We start from the raw sequence: 21356 nt of genomic DNA on the forward strand, positions 1-21356 counted from the left end.
TGTTTCCTAACGTTTGCTTTGTACCACACACCCTCCCACCGCAGTACCGCTGACCCCGGCGAGGAACCTGCGTTTCTCGGATGTGGACCACAGCTCCGCCCGGCTCACATGGGACTCCTCCTCCAGGAAGGTCAAAGGCTACCGCGTCATGTACGTCAAGACCAACGGTGTCCAGACCACTGAGGTGAGGGGAGCCTACAGGCTTTAGCCACTGGGAGAAGAAGTTACAACCCTTTTAACAGCTCTGACATCTTCTGCATTACTGACAGCAGTAATACTAAGTTTTTTTACCGAGTGAAATCTAACCCCTCCACCGCTCGCCCCTTACCCAATGTCATTGTCCATCCTGATGTTTCATCGTAGATATCATCTGATGGCACTTCTGAGACATAGCCCAACCCTAGTGCTCGGTGATTTGGCCCAAACATCTGAACACCGTCCACACTGCTCTCTGCGTAAAGAATAACAATTTAAAATGTATGTCATAGTGGTTTGGTCCTGTGTCTACAGGTGGATGTTGGCCGTGTGACAACCTGGTTGCTGAGAAACCTCACCTCCCTGACGGAGTACACAGTCGGTGTCTTTGCCGTCTATGATGAGGGACAAGCTGAGGCCGTGACTGACAGCTTCACCACAAGTAGGAACTAATATCAAAAGTATAAAGGCATCCTTATGATATAAAACTGTAGGACCCAAAAAATAAAGAGTGTGTACTTGTGGTGCGTAGAGACCGTCCCAGACCCGCTGGATATCAAGAGCAGTGACATCTCCACAAACAGCTTCAGGGTGTCGTGGCAACACCCGGCCTCTGATGTGGTGCTGTACCGACTCACCTGGACGCCCACTGACGGAGGAGACAGTGAAGAGGTGTGTGTTCATATCATTTCGTACCTAGGTGGTGTAGATTTCTTCATAAAGTTGAAAAAGTTCAGTGATTTTACTTGAATTGCATTAGCTGAAGGTTTGCAGTGGAAAACCAGGATTATTCCCTGACCCCCACACATGAACAAGATTCTCAGGTACTTGAACTACTTGACTTGAGGTAAGAAGTTGAAGAGAGCAATCCACTGTTTTTAAGCAGAGCACCATCGCCTCAGACTTAATGTGTCAATTTGATTTAGTTACTGATAATTTTGTTTTTATTTATTTTTTATTTTATCTCTTTCATCCCAAGTGTGACAAAGAAGTCAAGGTCCTCACAAGTATAGCAACGCAGCATGTGTGTGGTCTTGGCCATTTGTCTCTTTTTCTTATTGCTGATTCAAACGGAGCCACATTTGATCCCATTTCTGATAAACTTCGAATCAGACGATTCGATATGAAATGACGCAGAGGTGATCATAGAAAGATTAAAGTCAACTCTCTCTGTCGCACTATTGATTCTCTCTCTGGGGGATTATCTCAGAGACGATAATCCCAAAAGCAAGACATGTCTAATTGGCCCATGTCAATAACCATTGACCTGTCTGTGTCTTCATGCACTGCAAATAAATTGCAATAAAATGCATCTTGCTGTGATGTAGAAACAGGTTTAAGAATCAGATTTTTCCAGCTCTCTGACTTTGGATTTGTCTGCATCAGCTGCACTTCTGCTCGTAACACAATCTCCATCTCTTTGTTTCAGGTTCTGGTGAACGGAAACATTAACACCTACCTGATAAAAGGACTCAGCCCCTCCATGGAGTACGAAGTCCTCCTTGCTGCAATCTACAGTAACGAGGTCGAGAGTGACGAGGTGGTCCTCGTGGAGTCCACCGGTAAATTAAATGTGTCTACAAATGGTACCTGTTGTCTTAGGGTTAGGGTTGGTGCTTTACCTGCTTTGCTTACTGTTGTGTTTATCACCGAGTCGATCTCTAATCTTTCTTAACATCATATAGTTTCTTTTCTAATGTCTGTAAACAGAGCTGTTATTTTCCAGACTGAGACAAACACCAGGGAATCCTTAAAACTCTTTGTTAAACTTCTGTGAATTGATTTTTCAAGCAGCTCAATTAAATATTTGTCTTTGATTTTCAGCTGAAAAAGCAACCACCGCCGCTACGACCACCACCACCACCACCACCGCAGCAGGTAAATATTTCATTCCAGCTGTGTTCAGCTCGTGTTCCCCAGCATCTGGAATACATTGAATATCACTCATAGTGTTGCATGAATCTGTAGAGGTTGAGGACGACCAAAGTACTTACTGCAATAGTCTTTCTCAAGGAGCTTGTTATGAGGATTTTTCAGCATTTCCTGACTTAACAGATTATTGTTTAATCAAATGAATGAATAGATTATTGATAATGAACGTAATCATCAGTTGCAGTCATAGATGTCATTATGTACATTAAGTATGTTTTTTTTTGTAATAATGTAGTATGTTTAGTGTAATAATATCATTAAAATGACATTTTGGAATTGAACTTTTCACTCTGTTTAACTTTAATTAAATTTCAGTGAGTTGCTCAAAAACAAACAGAGAGATTTAAATAAGTGACATTATCTAACAGCGTAGAAAAAAGTTTTTAGAACTGTTTTTAACATTGTAAAACTTCAAACTGCAAAAGAAAAGTTAGGGTTCAAAATTAAGATGATAACAGGTAGCTGAATTATAAGTTTGCTGGTGCTGTTTCATTGATAGCGTTGTAAATCTTTCCCCACATCTTTAGATGGATGGTGTATCAAGGGTGAAGATGAAGGGTGTCAGATATTTTGACACAGAGACTTTCTCAGGAAAAGTTTAGATATTGAAAAGAAGCTAATATGAAGTTGAAAAATAAATTAAATGTCAAAATTACGACATCTTGATATGATCAGTTGTTCTGATTCAAGTTGAAAATCATCTTACTATGACAGTTTTGTGCTTCAGTGAGTTTATGCTGATGTGAACTCTTTGACCTGCAGTGTGATTTTTATTTTTTTTTCTCTTCTCTGATCCTCCAGCTCCTCGTTTGGGGGTGAAGAACATGAGGATAGACGAGGAAACGACCTTCAGTATGCGGGTGGCCTGGCAGCCTGTCGACTCAAGGAACGTCCGACATTATCAACTGAGCTACATCAGCGCCAAGGGAGACCGAGCAGAGGAGACGGTAAGACAGAAAACTGTTTGCTTTGTTTTACCTGCTCAGTTAGGACATTTTAATTCAAGGTGGCAATTTCTTTTTGTCTTATAACTTTATTATTAATCATTTATTTTTTTATTATTATTGTTTTATTTGCGTTGGTGTGATTTCAGCTTAGATCTCACGTAAATCAAACAATGTGGATGGCAAATATTTTTGGGGATTTTTCCTTTAGATTTGTTCCCTTCAAACCAACCAAAAGAATGTAGTGGGTCATTTTAAAATAGGACATTTGTTGTAAAACTTGTATTGGCTGATAATTTGGATAATTCGTAATCAGTGATGTTTATGACTACAGTTGATCTGGGACATGCTGGCACATTTTTCATCGAGTTGTCAGTGTTGTTTCATTTAAGCCACCTGCTTGACTGTAGTTGTACCTCAGAACTTTATTTTTACGAATACACAAAACGTTGTGTCATTTTTTGATTATACAAAGCAGGTCTGTGTGTCTTTATTAATACTGTGAAAATTTCAAAACGCCTAATTAACATCACAACACCAAGCGGGCATTCTGTCACTGAGCTATCAAGCTACAAGACAGAAAGATGTTGAGGAAACGTTGCACGAACGCTGCACAATCGCTGGATGTCAGGAAGCCAACACATCATTGCAGTTTTCCCCACAAGACATGATCCAGTATCCAGCATACTGAATACACTGATCAGCAGAGAAGAAGTGGATTGTGGTGCAGGAGTAGTTTGAGGAATTTCTTTTGGATTTGTTTAAGCTTTTTGGTTGAGTATCTTAAGTTAAGGATTTGGTACATGTTTATAGTAATAATAATTGTGTAATTACTGTAGCCAATGGAAAGATGATTTGTTGTTGAGTTGTACAAGGTGTTTGGGTACTTACAGAAGGAACAAAAAGAGAACAATGTTGATTTAAACAAAGCCAAACCTTTAATGTGTCAATCTGTGACTTGATGAGTGAGGGAGATTATGAGGACTAAGGTAGGTCTTCTGATTAAAACTCCCCTATGGAGAGAAAGCGGGAGGGAGACAAAGATAGTGTTGTTGAAGTTAATGGCAGGCCTTCAGAGTCGAGTCGAGAGGAAGGCAGAGGGAGAAGAGGATAATGATGATGAAAACAGTGGCAGATCTTCAAAGAGTTTGTTTCACGAGAGGGAAAGAAAGAAAGAGAGAGAATAGCACTAATGAGCCACATCAGGGGAAAGAGAGAGGGGAGAGAGTCAGAGAGAGAGAAGTACAGTAGACTTTTATATAAAACAAACACTGATGCAAAAACATGCAGTTTTGCAATGGTGGAAATTTACATCGCACGTGAACATGCTTCACAGGCAAACATTAAGTTGCTAAATAGATGTTGATATGATGGCCGGATGTGCCACAATGATCAGGATATAAATATCTTCTTTAATATCAGTTTCCAAATCTAGACTAGACTACAAGTTACGAATACAGACTAGAGAACAAGTTAGATGTATACAAGATCACAAGACAATTCAGTCACACAAAGCAGTCATCACATGCATTAAAACACTAAAACAATATTATTTAAAATCAAATGTCTTAGTAGAATTAAGCTTCTTAGAGGAACAACTGTTCATTCCAGTAGTAAAGTGCATTGTAGTATTTTTATTTTTTTATATACATTTACCAAATGCAGTGATTTCACACGCTAACTAACTGCTTTTCTATTGAAATCTGAGTTAAATATAAAAAAAAAATCTAATCTATAAGTGCCCCACAATCCGCAAACCTATTTTGAAACTTGAAACTCAATAAAGTTCATATTCGGACTATTTTCAGCAGCGAATGAATCCACGTGTGGGGATTTAGTAGATAAAATGCACATAAACTTGTGAATCCTCATCTGATGTTAAATTTGTTGACTATTCTTTATTTGTCTACTTAAAATGTATGCAGTAATCAATACCCCTGTGGCGTGGATGCACATTAAAGATGCATCCTTTTTAGATCCTTGTTCTTGCTACATAGCTCCATCGTGTGCACACTGTGACCATAGACTGTATAAAACAGTGTGACCAGTACGTCAGGTTAACAAATGTCAAAAAAAATAACTGCTATCCTGCGAGCACACGGCGGCTACCACTGTGGTGAAGCCACAAACTCACACACACATATACACACCTGTGTTTTAGAGTTGACAGGTGTGTGTTTGTGTGTGTGAGTTTGTGGCTTCACCACAGCGGTAGCCGCCGTGTGCTTGCAGGCGGCTCTGGCCACAGGTCCCACATCGGCCTTTTCATCCTAACCGGCCGCCAGCTGCCTGCACCGGTGGCCTGTTAAATGAGATCTCTTATCAAAGTGTGAACAGCTGTGGGCTCTGTTTGGCAATCCGGTCAGGTTATGAATCACCAAGTGCTGCACTCAATAGCTGCCATTTAGATGTCTATCTGCTGGAGGAAAAAAAAAAAAACAAACTGGCAGGCTTCCTCTCCTGCTTTGTTCAAAGAAAGTTTCACTCCATGGTTTGTGGCTGCCAAGGGAGGCCATAAAAAACATAAATCAGAAAAATATCTCCTTTACATGCGATTGATTTTTCCGGATGGCAGTTATCCCGCTTCATCTTCACTGGAGGAATTTGCTAATAATTTGTGCAAAATTGTGGATGGCAGGTTGGCTCAGTCCTTGTTACCAAATCATTTCAAATTTAATTAAGTGACAAACTTTATGCAGCAATTTCATGCAAAGTGCTTTTCAGACATGATTAAAGACTGCATTAAAAAAAAGCATAATAAAAATGGACAGAAATAGTGTGTGTAACATCTTTAAAGCAAATCTACAACAAGACAACCACAATCTGCTCAAGTGTTGCTTCGCTGGGCTTCCTTGCGACCTTTGACCTCTCTAGAGGAAGTAAAACATTACATGCCATCCGTCACTGAGAGCTACATCTGCACTCCCTCTTATAGGCTTTAAATACCTTGGATGCAGTAAAAGGATGCAACATCTATCCAAACCAGAGCATTAAGTACTGATGCACTAACTGAATCATCTTCTCTTAGATTTAAGTGTGGGCAGAACAATTTAGGGCCCGTGTCCACCAAAGCGTTTTTTGCCAGCTGAAAACGCCAGCTGCTCTTCTGAAAACACCCAGCGCGGAGTGCTAGCGGCATATTTGAGGCGCAGCGGAAAAGATGCTCAGCGCCTTGTCACGCTGCTGGTGTTTTGTTTTTTTTTACCATGTTGTAATAATGCGGCGCTCCCATTGCAATGAATTGAAAAATGATGCTGGTGTCAGAAAAAAACTCTTTGGTGGACTTAAACATATTCAATGTGTTCTTTTAAGATGGAACTGTTTAGGGAAAAATGAAGATTTTTCATCATCATGGTGGTTAAGGTTCTTCGAAGTCCAAAACTTTCTCTTTAGTCTTGTTGCCTTTTTCCTCTGAACAGACAATTTGGAGAGTGAAAATTAATACTGTTATTGCCAAGTTCACACAATAGTTTGTAGTGATTTTTTTCTTTCTTCCTTGCTTTTATCCCTGAAAATTGACACTGATTTGTGTCAACCAGCTGTTCCACATTGTTTCATTAGACACTCAAATCACATTTACCAGAAAAACTCAGTGTTGCCATTTAAATCCCTGCCAAACAACTGTGCTGGCTGAACTGAAGACAAAACGTCTCCTGATGGTGCACCTGTCACTTGTAAATGTTACTCACAAAAATTTTGGACACACAGTGTGCAAGGAAATTGTTGAAAATGTGGTTGTATAGTCAAATTATTGCAGTTCAGATTATAAAATACAGACTTTGTCCAGCAGAGGGGACAGAAAAGGTACACGAGGCTCTTTCATCTGGTGTCAGATACTCTTGACACCGGGTTGTTTTTAAATCTTATTAATTAATATTATCATATGAGCAGTGACTCTACTGACTATAAGTAATGTTAAAGGGCAGTGACAACCCCACATAGAATTATGTGGCAGGTTTATACAGCTTTTTCTAGCCACTTTGCAGCACACTTCCTGTCTGGTTTAGTGTCAGTCTCCAGCAGCAGGCAGCTGTATTCATCAAACAAGCCCTAATTATTCCACCGTGTACAACCTGCCCAGCACCAAACAGCAGACGGACACAGTTAGAGACGAGTTTTAGTTCTTTTACAACGTTATCCAGAAGAACTTTATAAGGTGGTAAGAAGTCAAGGCTGTGTCTGGCACCTTGTTTTAGAGTTCTACTGCCCTCTAATGATCAAAAAAAGATAACCACAGCTTTAGAGCACACTACTTATTACACTAAGTTTGGAATTTCCCAAGAGCTCAGCTCTCTACAAGCTCATAAATATAAAAGTTAATGGTTATGCCCATTCAGATGGCTCTGTCACTATCTACACTGTAGCTGTGGGGCGACTCGACTCTGCTGCCATCTGTCCACAGACAGCTGTGATGCTGAACTCAGTGAAGCTTCGTTATTTCCCTGTACAGTTTCATTCAGTGTCCAATAAACCAAAGCTGCCGGGCATCAAGTGCAATTCCACTGTTTGTAAACAGAGTTTCGGCTATTGTTTCTTGGCAACAAAATGTTGTTCCAGGAGGTAAAAATGTAGGCAAAGGAGGATTAAAAAGTTTTAGGTTTTCCTTCTGTCACAGATTTTCAGCAGCTGACACAGGTCTGGCAAAGAATACAACTCCTCTTTAAGTCTTTTTGCCATTCTTGAAAAAGTGATTTTTCCATTCGTTCATTTTGAGTGTCATTAACAAATCAGACATGAAACCAATAGTTTACTAAACAATTAGTAAAGCTTTATTTTAATGTGAGTCAGTATTGTTATTTATTCATGTGAAAATGTCATGGATTCAACATTTTCACTTCCAGTTTCTACTTGAATTTGCACTAACAACACTCAAGACATACTTTTTTTTTGTTATTGTATCTTTTATGGTAGGTTTGATCTTTGTAATTTAAACTTTTGGTTATTTATAATATCCAAGTGTTGAAGTTCATCCAGTGTGCGCATTCATTGTTGAGAAGTTTCATCCAATTGTCTGGAAATAGAAACGTCTGAGGTGCGAAAGAAAAACTGCCAAAGCCCGTAATTACAGTCTACTGAACACAGTACAAACTCAACAGCAGCATATCATAGGAGCAACTCTGAACTGTTATACATTTTTATTTGAACATTGAAGTGCATTCTTGATTGTTGGGAGAAGTAAGAGTAACAACATTATCTAAGCTCAAAGGTCCACTTACTAGCTTTCAACCGCATCTCACTTGCCTTGGTTTTATCATAGTACTTGGGAAGTTAGTCACGTGATAATAGGAGGGGGGGGGGGTTCTGACCTCATTTCTGTATAAAAATGGTCTACAGAATTAGATGGAAATGTCCACCTTAGTGTTTCTCGGCCATCCACTGACTCGTGTTTGATGCTCTTTGATCCTGTTGATTTTGTGAGGTGTGTCCATTCAGTCATTCCTAATAGTTGTCACTTGTACCAGTAGAGGCCTTGTGTTGACTCATTGTGACTTGTTTGATGTTCATACAGTCCGGCCACTTTAGGGAGTCCCACTGCGAAGCTCGTTGACATGGTTTTAGGTGTTTTATAGTATTGGCATTTCCGTTTTTATTCTGTCAAACCCTTCCCTTTTGTCTTTGTCCTTGTCCCTTCACTTCCTGTCCTTTTGTAGATTGTTGTTACCACCAGTGTCTTGTCAGTCGCTTCCCTGTTGGTTTATATAAGTCGGTGTATTTCCCTTGTCGGTTGCTATTTTGTCGATGTCTCCTGACTTGTGTTCCAGCCATCTGCCAAGTGCTTGTTTCCCAGTGTTTAGTTGATCATCTGTGTTTCCTTGGACCCTGCCTGCTTCTGGACTTTGGATTTGTTTGCTTGTGTTGGACTGCTTTTCCCATGTTGACATTGTTGTTATATCACTGATCTGAACCTGCTCTGCCTCTGTTGTCTGCAATTGGGTCCTATCCCTTGTGTTCCTGGACTTTTTTTAATGGTTTAAATTGGTGCTGAAATGGTCTATGAGGTGTTTTATCCCATGTTTTCTTTATGTTAGTTTCAGTTAGTTGGTGGGTTAAAGTTTGGTTTTCCTTTTTGGGAGTAACTTTTGTTGGGCAGCAGTTCTGTGCAGTTCATTAGGTGTATTGTCATATTGCTCACTGTCACCTTACATTGACTCCCGTCCCCTGTGTACTTCACTGTGTTCCCCATGCAGTTTGCCTTCAAGCAATTTAGCTCCAGCAGAGTCTCAGGTTGATCAAACTTAATATTCTGGGCCAGCACAGAGCCTCTGTCAAAACTAGATTGGCTTTCTGGATTTTATAAATACTTTATGAAATCATGTTTGCATTTACAAAGTGAAGTAAAAGGAGTGCGGCTTTGGGTGGTGTCTTCCAACCGTGCTTGGTGACAGTTTAGTGACTTGCTGCCTTTTTCATGAGACTGGGCTGAAATTGATTTGTCAAGGCCTGCAGTGTTTGTCTGACTGACACGTCTGAGAAAGTGTATTTTGGGGGGATGTAAGGGGGTTTGTGGATAGAGCCAGGCTAGACTGTACATGATCAGAATGCAAACTGGTCTTACAGACAAAGAGACAGACAGACAGAGACACAAAGCCAGTGGCGGAGAGAAACAGAGGAATGAAAAGACTGTTTGGTATCTTTAAGATACCAAAATATTTCTCATACCCAGAACAAAACAACTTAACACTGGTAAACTGGTATCGTAGCAGCAAAAAAACCTCTGTTCAATCAAATGTACGAAATCTCTGAACATCCAAGTTAAAAACTGACATTTTTCTGATAAATGATTCCCAGTTAGCCAGTTGGGAGATATTGCAATACATACTGGGAGATGATTTGCTTACAGTACAAATGTTTCTGTAGTGCTTACTGAGGGGTCTCTTCCTTTAATCTCCAGTTGCTTAGGCCACCGTGGACAATAAGCTGCAATGTGGCAAGTATATTATTAATTAATTTGCTGTATTTACCAAAAGAGAAATTGCCGTCTGGTTAATTTATTATCTCTTCCTAGCGTAAGAATGTAGGCCAAATGCAAACACACAACTAAGTGCATGATCCCTGTGTTTGGTTTTTCTGTTGGAATCTCGCATACTTTCATGGTTGCCGTGATTCACAGATTTTTATTGACTGAACCTATTGTAAAGCTTAGACCACTGTCTTTTCATCAGTACGATATGTGCCAAAGGCATTTCCAGCAATCGGCTGTGCTAAAAACAAGGCTGACCCTAGTCAGTTACAGCCCACAGTTTAGCCTTTGGCTGGCATCCATTGAAAAGTTTGGTCTCATCTTGAACCACAGCTTCTGCAGAGGGCACGATACAAGATGAATAATTTCCCTAGGTTTTTTTATGTTCACCGCTCTCTTGACTGTAACGGAGCCGGGAGAGACAATTGAGACAGATTTAACTATTCTTTGTTTGGGAGGGGAGAGGAAGAGGTAGGGAGGGGTTTTATTTTATGTGGTGTGCCACAACAAAATGTGCTATATAAATAATAAAATGTGCTATATAAATAATAAAATGTGCTATATAAATAATAAAATGTTCTATATAAATAACGTCTCTAAATAAAGAAGAATGTTCAGAAGTTTGGATTTATCGTAAGTTAAGCAAATTCAGGATGCTCGCTTACAATTTCGTTACACAATTCTATGCATCTTAAAGAAGTGGTTTTATGCTTTTAGGATTTTCCTCTCTCCTTTATTGAGTTATTTACCTTTTTTGTGCACGTAATAGGTTTTGTGACAGTGGAAAAAGCCGGGCTTCTCGCGAACCCGCCCTTCTCTGCTTCTGATTGGCTGGTAGTCCTTAACTAGGAACTGCGCATGTGCAACTCCCGACAAACATCATTTAGAGACAAGATGCATCACTCCATAGCTAAAACAAAGCTTTCAACACACAGGGTGAAAAGAGGAGCTGCAGCAATGTGCAGTATGACAAAAAATATGGTGTTTTTTTTTTTTTATTAAACCATGTAAAACTGTTCTGGTACAAGCCCTAAACAGGATTTTGAACCTGATAAAGGGCATAATACCACCTCTTTAAGGATAACTGGGACTATACTATACAAAAGCACTTTCTCCTCTTCATTAATTACTCTCATACATACACGCTAGACAAACTGATTGCACGGCACTACTTGTTCCCAACGACATGCCCCCAGACACACCTAGATCTGCACTCTATTGAGTTTAGGGTTTTAAAACTGTTTTTCAATTGAATTTGCAAATATATTACTATGTAAAAACAAAACAACAACAATTCCCAAAGACTACCATCTAATCTATAAAACTACAGCTCTACAGAGTACATCAGTATATGCCATACAAAGAAAAGAGCTTTATTGTAATACTGATTTATAGAGATAAATAGCAAGTGATTAAATGATTAAAATTCATGAACATCAGAGAGAGAAGCATTCCGTGGGAAACAAAGGTGCAGAAGGTAACAGAGGAACAGAAGAAGAAAGAGTTGGATGCAGAGATAAAGAAAGAAAAGAAGCCTGCAGGGTAAAAATAAAAGCAGATTAGTTTTTCTGCAATATGAGAACAGTGCTTCACCTGGACAGATGAGTCATTAAGGGATCAGTTTTAACAAAAGACAAACTCCACAGAGAGGTGAGAAGGAAACCTGGACACAATTAACCTCTGCCGCAGCTGAAAGCTCAGAGCGTCACCACAGCAACTCCCTGCGCCTCCCCTCCATTAAAAGGGTAAAACTGTTTTTGGCACTTGTGAAATTTTAATTTGCTTTTTTAGTTCATTGAAGAATCAGTCCCGGAGGAAAAGTGGGACTGACTGACTACCCTGGAAAAGTTGGCATGAAATGTTTGTTATTGTAAGTTATATGTAAGTTATTAGTGTCATAACTACATTTAAATTGGTTGAATAAATATTTTTTAAAAGCGGAGGCTCTCTGATAACCCTCTCACCCCTAACAAAAGGCGCCCTGCACACTAGGATTAATCTCTACATGCAGCTAATCCAGCCGAGTGACTGCTGATGCTGCAGCACCAATGTGCAGTGTAAGTCATGTCTTTCCCCAAGAAAGAGAAATCGGGGCACCAAAAACAGAAAAGACAGAAAGAAAAGTGAAAGAAAGCAAACTGAGGGAAAACAGCTTTTGACTGATTTCTTTCAAAAGAAAGGTTAGCACAAATAGTTTAAGAAGGAACTAGGGCTGAGCAATAAAACAATAATGATAATTATCGCAAAATAATTTCCCTCTAACAATATTATAAATGTTCAACACATCGTCAATAATTATTTGGTTTAGTGCATTTGAATCACAAACATATTAGCACTTAATTTTCTATTAAAATACTTGTTTTGTTGAGGAAAAGGGACTGATAAAAGATTTACTAATCATATTTGTTAAAATAGATTTTATCATAATAGTTTTGAATGTTCTACCTCAGATTTGTGAAGTGATCCATCAAGTGTCACATTCTGACCATAAAGAAAAGTTTAACCACATTAACTAACCATCTGGATTCTTCAGTTTTCACTCAGGAGCAAAAATCAGCCTTTAAACTTTATTTGACATTTATCGTGATAATTATCAATATCAAATGATGTGAAAACATGATAGCGTGATAACATTTTTGGCCACATCGCCCCAGCCCTAGAAGGAACATCATGAAACAAATTGCCCTCAGTTTCAGCCAGTGAGAGTGGAGCTGCAGCAGGTCAATGAGATAAGATGAGCTCATGAAGTGGCTTTCTAAAGTTATTACAAGCAATCATTTTGGGTTGAGATATTGCTCTATTGCAGACCTTGCGGTAAAGACAGTTCAACTTTGGAGCTATGTTTTAGCTCTTACCACTAGCCTAAAAACTGAGCCCACACCTGCCTTCAAAAGATAGTAATGTTAGTGCCAGATGAATTCACAGGCTTTTCATAGGCTTAAAAGAGGCCAACTGAGGAGAATCATTTCAAGATCACAGTGATCAGTGAAGCAGAGTCTAATTAAAATATAGCCTGTGGTTCTATTTTTCAGTTTCAGATGGTTAAATAATGTTACAAATATGCTTACGAGTAGGCTGCAGTTATTTTTGGCCTATTTCAACAACACATTTTAAATGATATTTACAGTATAATCTTATTGTTTTTTTTCAGTGTATTACTGTTACATGTGCAGTCCAACTCTAAAGTGTGATTTTCCAAGCAAACATCGTTTAACCATAGGGAAAAGTTTTAAACTGTGGAGACTTGAGCACATTTCACAGCTTAGTATTACTTGTTTAAATGTGGAATGAACAATTTCATTAGTAACTACCATAATAATCACAACAGATTGATCTGTAAAACTATTTTAAAAGAAGTGTGAGAGACATGGATGAAGAGAGGAAGGGGGCCCCCAGAGACTGCTTATGTATAGGGCCCAGAATTTTGAGCTACACCCACCTGTGATGTCCCTTAGGCAGTGTTTCCCACAGGATTTTAAGAGACTATGGTGGGTGGGCCTTGAACCCTCTCACTGGGTAAGAAAGTTTTGTACATTTTAAAGTTAAATGCTTTAATTTGGTGCAAAATTAAGAGGCTGTCTATGAAGAACTTGGTTACGCTTGTAAACAGTGTTGTGCTCCAATAAACTATTTGATCATAAACCCATTGTATAGCTATAAATGGTGATGAAACAGCAACAAAAGTCAACAAATGTGTTTAATGTTTTCCCAAAAACCCTAAATCAAAGAATAGAAGAATAAGTAATTTCCCTAACATTTTATTGTTGTTTTTTTTACTTTTATTGGACACATGTTTTATACTTTCTGTGAATATAATCCACTTAATGTTATTTTCATGCTGTATAGACACCTTATTTTGAAAACCGGGCATTGTGTGTATCCTCACACTAAATTCATTAAGTCCAACCAGAGTCCGAACCTTATATACAGTCTGTGGTCCGAACTTGATAAATAATGTTGTATGTGGTAACATGAAGACTTCACAGCCTCTCTTCAGGTACTCATACTCATACTGCAACACTTAAAGTCTCATAAAGTCTCTAACCTGCCTGTCAGCTAACTCTGGTCCGTTACAGTGGATGTACCATAAAGGCTTTAATACGTGTGCACTCCAAATGTAGGCGCGGCGAGCTTAATCGCCTTCTCACAAACGAGTGACAGAAACAGGCCGTTAACTTACCGTAAGAAAAGTTGTTGTCTGGAGTCGGAGGCCAAAGTGTCCGAGCGTGCGAGCTTACAGAAGCGCGGAGCAGCGCCGACAAAACACACCGTTAGAGGTCTGTAATATATTATGAGATGTAAATATATATATAATATATATAATATTTTTCAGTTCATTTTGAAACTATGGCGGGCCGCCATGGTCTCATTAATTAATGGGAAACACTGCTTAGGTGTCTGTGTTTTTTTTTTTTCTTTTAGTAAATGTAATTAAAACCTAATTTTAAGCTTGAATTTGTTTCTTCTTACAGAGGACGGTGCCCACAGGTCAGAACAGCCTGATTCTGCAGCCTCTGCTTTCAGATACGGAGTACAAAGTTACCATCACTCCTGTGTACCCTGATGGAGACGGGCCGATGGTGTCACGAATGGGAAGAACACGTAAGTCATATTCATGTTCAGTTTGTTTTGATCCCGTGTTTATTAATGTATCCGCCTCGTTATCATCAGTCTGTCCTGGTTTAAAGCTGCAATAACTGATTTTTATTTGCCACTTTCCACTTTTTGGCCACTTTGGGGCAGTGCAAACAAGTTGTAAACACAACACTGACATATCATCGCCTTTTAAGTTGATATGGTGAGCTTGTTAGCAAAAAAGTTGTTGGTTTACACTTGGTTGGTTACAGAGCAACATGATCATTGACTTTTGTTGTGAGTTGTGTTTTTGTCAGGTGGTGAATGTGAGTTCATTATTGTCTCTCTTTTAACTGTTTTTAATCTCCACCAACTCCTTTAGCTGCTAAATGCTCCACTATGTTCACCGGCTAGTCTCTGTGTCTGTCTGCTGTTGAGCAGGTTGTGTACAGGTACTTTTTAGGGATTTTGTTTTCTATTAAAAACAAAACAACGGAAAACAACGCTATAAGAGCGGTGAGAATAAACCTAAACTGGTTGAGCTCAAACTCACTCTAAAGGAGTTGGAGTAAGAAGAGACCAAAAACAAAGGTAAAAGAGAGTGACTATTAGATTAACATTCGGCTGGTGACCAGAAACGCGACTTCAAAATAATTATAATGTTGCTTCATAACTGCTGGATGCATAAATAAGCTACTGTTTGCCTTATCAACTTCCAAGGTGTCAATGTTGTGTTTATAACTTGCTGCCCCCATGTGGCCAACAAAAACTATTTATTGGTTTAAAATTGGAGAACAAGATGGAGTGGCATCCCTGACTTGAAAATATTTAGGACTGAGACAAACAACATCACATATAACGATGCTTTGGGACACAACTACATGTATCAGGTGTTTGTGCTGGAGTATGAAAACCCAACCTCTGCCAGGCTCCAAAGAGGAAGACTTAAAAAGTGAGATTGAGATGAAATAAATAATTCCACCCACTGTAGCTGTCTTAAACTAAACTTTCATTACCCTGATACAAACAGAAACTTGTTAGCAATTCATCTTCAAGATTCCTCATTTCCTCAATCCTCATCATTTTTTCATGTATTTGCATACATAAAAAATGAAATGCTGTTTACCAAAGTGCCAGTTGTTTATAAAAACAATATCTATAATAAAAATGTTACACAACAAATACAAAAATAAATATTTAAAAATATAGCTAAGAAATATTGGCTAAAAAACACATACCACATCCACCATGTCGCATAATAGCAGCCCATTCTTCCGGTGTATTTAAAGTGACATTGTGCAGTCTAGTTATTGTATTAGCAAGGTATCTTTTAGTGCACGACAGTACAGTTACTTGGTTTCAGGTGACAGTGCTGAGATGGGGGTTAGAGGGTGTGCCGCTGTGTTGATGACAGCTTGTGGGAAGAAGCTGTTCACAGATCTTCTTTAGTAAGTCTCGCTTGCTGAACAAAATGTTACAGGAATGTTGCCAAAAGGAAAGTGGAGATGGATTGAGGGGGCGTACTCCTTCTAGTCGTCCAAATAAATTAAAAAGATCTATGAGAAAGTTAAACCCCCTGGAGAAAAAAAGGGCTTTAAAGATTAAATTATTTTTTTATACATTTTGAAAAAAGTGAGATGCTGAATGTTTTATTGATTCAGCTGTACTGGGACTGTGAAACTCATCCATTTGAGTCTGTTGGGAATATTGGAGTTGTGCCTTTAAAATGAAACTGAAAAAAGAACTTGATGCAATATCTAATATTATAAGGAAAATGTTTTCTAATAGCTTCGATCTTCCCCCCCTAAAACTACATTTTAGCAGGACCTCCATTAACTGGTAAGTGCATTTAAACTGAGACATCCTCCGTGAAGAGGAGCACTTGCTCAGGTGCTTTCTACTTAAACCCCCCTGCGTCTGTGCAGCTCATCACACTCAATTCAACTCAGTCACTTTTCGGGGGAGTTAAAAGCGATAGCAACCTGTCTAGGTAGCTCAAATGTTCAACATCCATTTTCCTTCCTGTGGAGCTGAAGACAGAAATATGTCGGAAGCATTCTTTTTTTTTTTGCTTTTGTTAAATGTGACTGAACGCTGCTGTGAAAGCACCAGCACAGGCTAATGATTTTCTGTGCTGTCAAGTACATTATAGCACAAACACTCGACTTTCAGCGAGCGGGAAACGCTAAATTCAAGTCATTCATCTTTCCACTCCCTCCCATCTTGTCTCCCTGTGCAGCGAATTACACACATTAGCAGACGTTAACGATGTTCTCCGGTTTTTAAATGATGGGGCCTCTGTCACCCGGTGATGATGAATGGCTCCTGTTAAGCAAGTGAGGGATGAGATGATCACCCAGGGAGGTGCGACCGAGAATGCAGAGAGAGGGGATGATTGGGTTTTTTAGAGTGAAGATAGATGATGTGACAAAAGGGAGACAGTGTAATCTGAGGATTTGAACCTATGAGGGATGAGGTAACGCTTATGGAGGCATGACAGCGAATTCAGAGAGGATGATTGGGTTTTTAGCCTCAAACTGATGATAGATAATATCACAAAAGAGTCAAAATAATCTGAGGGTCTGATCCACTGAGGGATAGGGAGGTACAGAGAGGTTTTAGCAGTGAAGGAAAGCAAAAGCAAATAATATGACAGAAAAGTCAGAGTAAACTGGGCATTTAAATTATGAGGGACGAGTTGATCACTGAGTTGGGTATGAAAGGGAATCAGAAGATGGACGGAAGACAGATTAAGGAGATAAGGAGGAGGAGATAAAAACCTCAGAGATAAATGTTTAAAAGATTTTGGTGTTCGGGAAGAAAAGTTTATTTTTCAAAGCCAAGTACGAATGGGCGGGATGTGAATAAATGAGACGATATGATCATTGAGAAAGATATACAGTAGGACAGAAAGGGCAGGGTGATGACAAGGGTTTTAATGATGAAATGAAGACTTTAAAATAAAATAAAATGAAGAAAAGTGAAAACTATATCAAGAGTGCAGAGGCAGGAAAACTAGGCGATTGGACCCAAATGCAGACACCGACAAGCCGGGTGCAGTTCTAGTGATTTAATAAACAAACTAGACAGGCTTACATGGGTTCAGAAGTCCAAAACCAACATAAATCCAAAAGTGAGCGGGGTAATCCAAAAACGAGGGCAGAACACACAACATACGACGAGGAAGCAACAAACACTCAACAGAACTGCGGGTTTAAATACAGACACAGAACAACACAAACCAGGCAGGCAGGTTAATCAGGCGCACAGCTGAGACACATAAGGGCAATCAGGACAGACAAGAAGCAGAGTAAGGGAACAGAGAGAAACACGGAGAAAAAAATCTGTTCCCCAACTTCACGAGTAGCAGCTGAATGACGTCACACAACAATGGCAGCTCCCATGGAAGCGCACATTGTAAATGGTAAACATAAAAGCATATTTGCATGTATTTAATTAAAAACATAAATACTATCATATAGTGAAACATGTTCTGCATGTAAATTTATGTAGAAATATGTTGCTAGGTAGCAGGTTACACTAATGAATCTCATCTTAAAAGTTATTCAGTAAATTGTAAAAAAAAAAAAAAAAAAAAGCCATAATATTTGAAAACATTACGAAGTATAATGTACTTCTTTTCATTAAAATGGCCATAATTTGAATTAATACTAAGGACAGTGCTGAGGGTGCAACTGGTTGTACACTTGACAAAGAGTTTGTCACGGTCAGCCATGTTTTTTTTATTCACTTTCGGCGTCAGGCGTCACCAGGCACCTGGAACGCTTTGAGGTTAGGAATCGGATATTTCAACTTAACATTTTCCAGTTCCGAGTAGTCTGGAACGTGGCAATAAAACAGAGATGGCCAAGAATACAGGTGGAGTGACCGGATTTTTAGAAGTGTTGGAAAAACAAAACAGCTGGAAACAATCTGGGGTTTTGAACCTGTAATGGAAGTGATTACCACTGACTGAAAATGACAAGGAGGGAAAGGAAAACATTTTTTTAGCAGGCAGATAGATGATAATACAACACACACAAATTCTGAGAATCATGTGATGAGTTCTTCTCGAGTTTCTGGCCGAAGATAAGTCTCAAAAGTGAGTGAGCACCGAATTAAGAATTAAATCTCCAGTATCTTATTACTGTTATTCCTGACGGGTGAGAAATGACAGAAAGTGCTGAGAGGACGATGGTAATTTTCTCAGGACCAGCGAGGGCACAGTGAAGATGGATAATGCAACTGAAGAGGAGAGTATAATATATGGGGATTTCAACATGCAGCAGATACTGAGAGGAGGTAGTAAGGCTGAACGTAGAGAGGATGATTTGCTTTTTAATGGTGACAACCACCATAGAAGGTGAAGAGGGAAGACGAGGCAGAAGAGGCGGTGATCTGTAGGTTTCAGCTCATAAAACCTTGAGAAGAATGAATACTCAGAGAGGGATGATGGAGAATGATTGGGGGAGGGGGGTTTCAGCCTTTTGCATGGGCAACACAAAACAGCCAGCAGATTCACTCAGGGATTTGGACCCGGGGGAAAAAAAGTCTCACGTTTCACATTAAACAAAGGGATCTTCAGAGGATTTGATTCCATCGTGTTTCAGGAGGACCAGAGCTGCCTGCAGAGAGGTTACAAATGCACGCGTACTCCAGAGATGGGTAGAAAAATCACATATTCCCTCAAAGAAGGCGGCTTTTTAAATTAATACCATCCTGCCATTAGTTCCGTTTTCTGAAGTCCTCTCCCAGTTGTCATTCTAGTGATAACTGGATTTACTATCTTTGTGACAGACTAATTCAGCTGCACACTGTCAAAAAAAAAAAAAGACAGCAAAGTACATTTTTCAATGCGCTGACTGTTGAATTTGTATTAAGTGTTATCAAACTTTCCTCTTTCTTTGACTCTCGTTCATTATCTTCCACTTGCCAACTTGGGTTCTGTCCTTCCAGCTTCTCCTTGAACTTTCTCTGCTTTGTGATGACAGTTTATTTTAATGAAGCACTTTTTTATTCATTCCGACAGGCCAAGAATTACATTATTGGAAAGGATTTTATTAGATTTAACATTGTTCTAGTTGATTCTCATCTTATTCATTACCATTTAGTTTTCTTAGACCATCTTTTGCTCTTTCATTTGATATGTCTTCCGCCTTCCAGCTCCTGTCTTGCTCTCATCTCTTTTCTCTTGATTTTTCTCTCTTCCTGTATCGTCCGTTTCTTTGTCTGTCTACATGTCTTCTCGCTGTAATTTTATTTAATCCCTCTCCCTTGTTCAAGTCCAGATGGAGCCCTAGCATGTCACCTACCTCTAAAACAGTAAAGGGTACATAAAAATGATAAAAAGGGTCAAATTAATTTTAAATTTAAATATCTTATCTTTTTAAGTCCTGTTGAATACATAAATGTAAATGATGATGAAATGCATCATACATATATTTAATGTAGCTTTTTTTCTTTTCCAAATTTAAGCAACATTTTAATAGAAACATAAAATCTTTTTTTTGTCTTTTGTTCTGTTTTCCTCAGTTCCTCTTTCAGCTCCCAAGAACCTGCGGGTATCAGAGGAATGGTACAACCGCTTCAGGATCAGCTGGGACGTTCCACCTTCACCCACCATGGGCTACAGGGTCGTCTACCAGCCTGTGTCTGGTAATTCACACACACACGCGCTCACACACAATAACTCTGTCAATAGGGCTGTGCAATTAATCGGAATTTAATCCGGATTTCGATTTTGGCTTCCAACGATTACAAAAACAAGTTAATCAAATTAAAACGATTATTGTGCGCTGTTATTGTTTCGCTAGTTTTGTGTTAGAAATCCAGCACACCTTTTTCTTTACAGCGGCCCCCCTGCCCCTCTCTAAAATCCCCAACTCACTGTCATCCAGGCAATGATGTTTACTTCAGTTCAAGCCGACATGACGGGGTAATAGCTGTTACAACTTGCTAGTCACCATTATTAGCTTAAGCCTATGGCATTTTATGATGCAGAAATTAGCCTAGCGGCTAGAGGACTTTTCCTCTCCTCATAGTTTTACAAATAAGATATTATTTATGCCTAAACCCGGTGCGTTAAGCCTTGCTTTACTTGGTCCGTCCTTGGAAAATTCACCGTGTCCCCGTCTTCTGACGTATTATTGGATTTATACTTTCCTCACCGTTGGTTTAAATAACTGCATCTCCTGAGGGAGCACCGCTGTAGAATTTCAGGATTACACACATACACAGTGTTGCTGTCTTCCTCTTGGTTAGCATTCAATTAAAAAAATTCAATAAATGCACAATGTTTCCTAAATCAATCAATAATCGTGATTTCAATTATGACCAAAATAATTGTGATTATGATTTTTGCTATAAACGAGCAGCCCTATATGTCAATCAAAATAAATACTGATGGCTTTCAAATATTATAGATCCCACACCAGGCAGGGCATTTAAACAGGTTCAAGCACTGTTTGTAAATTACACTGTTCTTAAAAAACTTTAATTAAGAAGTCTAGAGTCCTCTTAGACACAGCTTGAGGATTTAATGGATAAGGAAATGTTAGATGGAATGCTGTTTATATTGAGGATTTTTATTTCCTTAATAGCAGCGACAAAGTGATGAAAGGTCATGGAGTGTCTGAAACAGAAAAGATTCATCCATGAACTTTAGTGTATTTTCACTGGGGAGTATAAACGCATGTCCCCCAGAGGATATTCAGTGAATTACAGAGAAAATTGCCAAGTAGAATTTGTCC

The 21356-nt window shown here is 39.1% G+C and overlaps 1 protein-coding gene across 10 annotated transcripts in view; it reads left to right on the forward strand.

The window, feature by feature from the left end:
• Positions 1 to 21356, forward strand: part of LOC123976249 (collagen alpha-1(XIV) chain-like) — a 270666-nt gene that overhangs the window by 69392 nt on the left and 179918 nt on the right. For 8 of the 10 annotated variants that reach the window (XM_046058229.1, XM_046058231.1, XM_046058234.1 and 5 more), the window contains 7 exons: positions 45 to 184; positions 511 to 637; positions 728 to 867; positions 1625 to 1757; positions 2020 to 2073; positions 2929 to 3074; positions 14505 to 14634. In XM_046058229.1, coding sequence (XP_045914185.1) covers positions 45 to 184; positions 511 to 637; positions 728 to 867; positions 1625 to 1757; positions 2020 to 2073; positions 2929 to 3074; positions 14505 to 14634 — 870 coding nt within the window. Of the gene's footprint in view, positions 1 to 44; positions 185 to 510; positions 638 to 727; positions 868 to 1624; positions 1758 to 2019; positions 2074 to 2928; positions 3075 to 14504; positions 14635 to 20139; positions 20263 to 21356 lie in introns of all 10 variants that reach the window. The other 2 variants (XM_046058228.1, XM_046058237.1) reach the window with 1 other exon arrangement.

The sequence above is a fragment of the Micropterus dolomieu genome, linkage group LG09, assembly GCF_021292245.1.
Source record: "Micropterus dolomieu isolate WLL.071019.BEF.003 ecotype Adirondacks linkage group LG09, ASM2129224v1, whole genome shotgun sequence".
Taxonomy (NCBI): Eukaryota; Metazoa; Chordata; class Actinopteri; order Centrarchiformes; family Centrarchidae; genus Micropterus; species Micropterus dolomieu.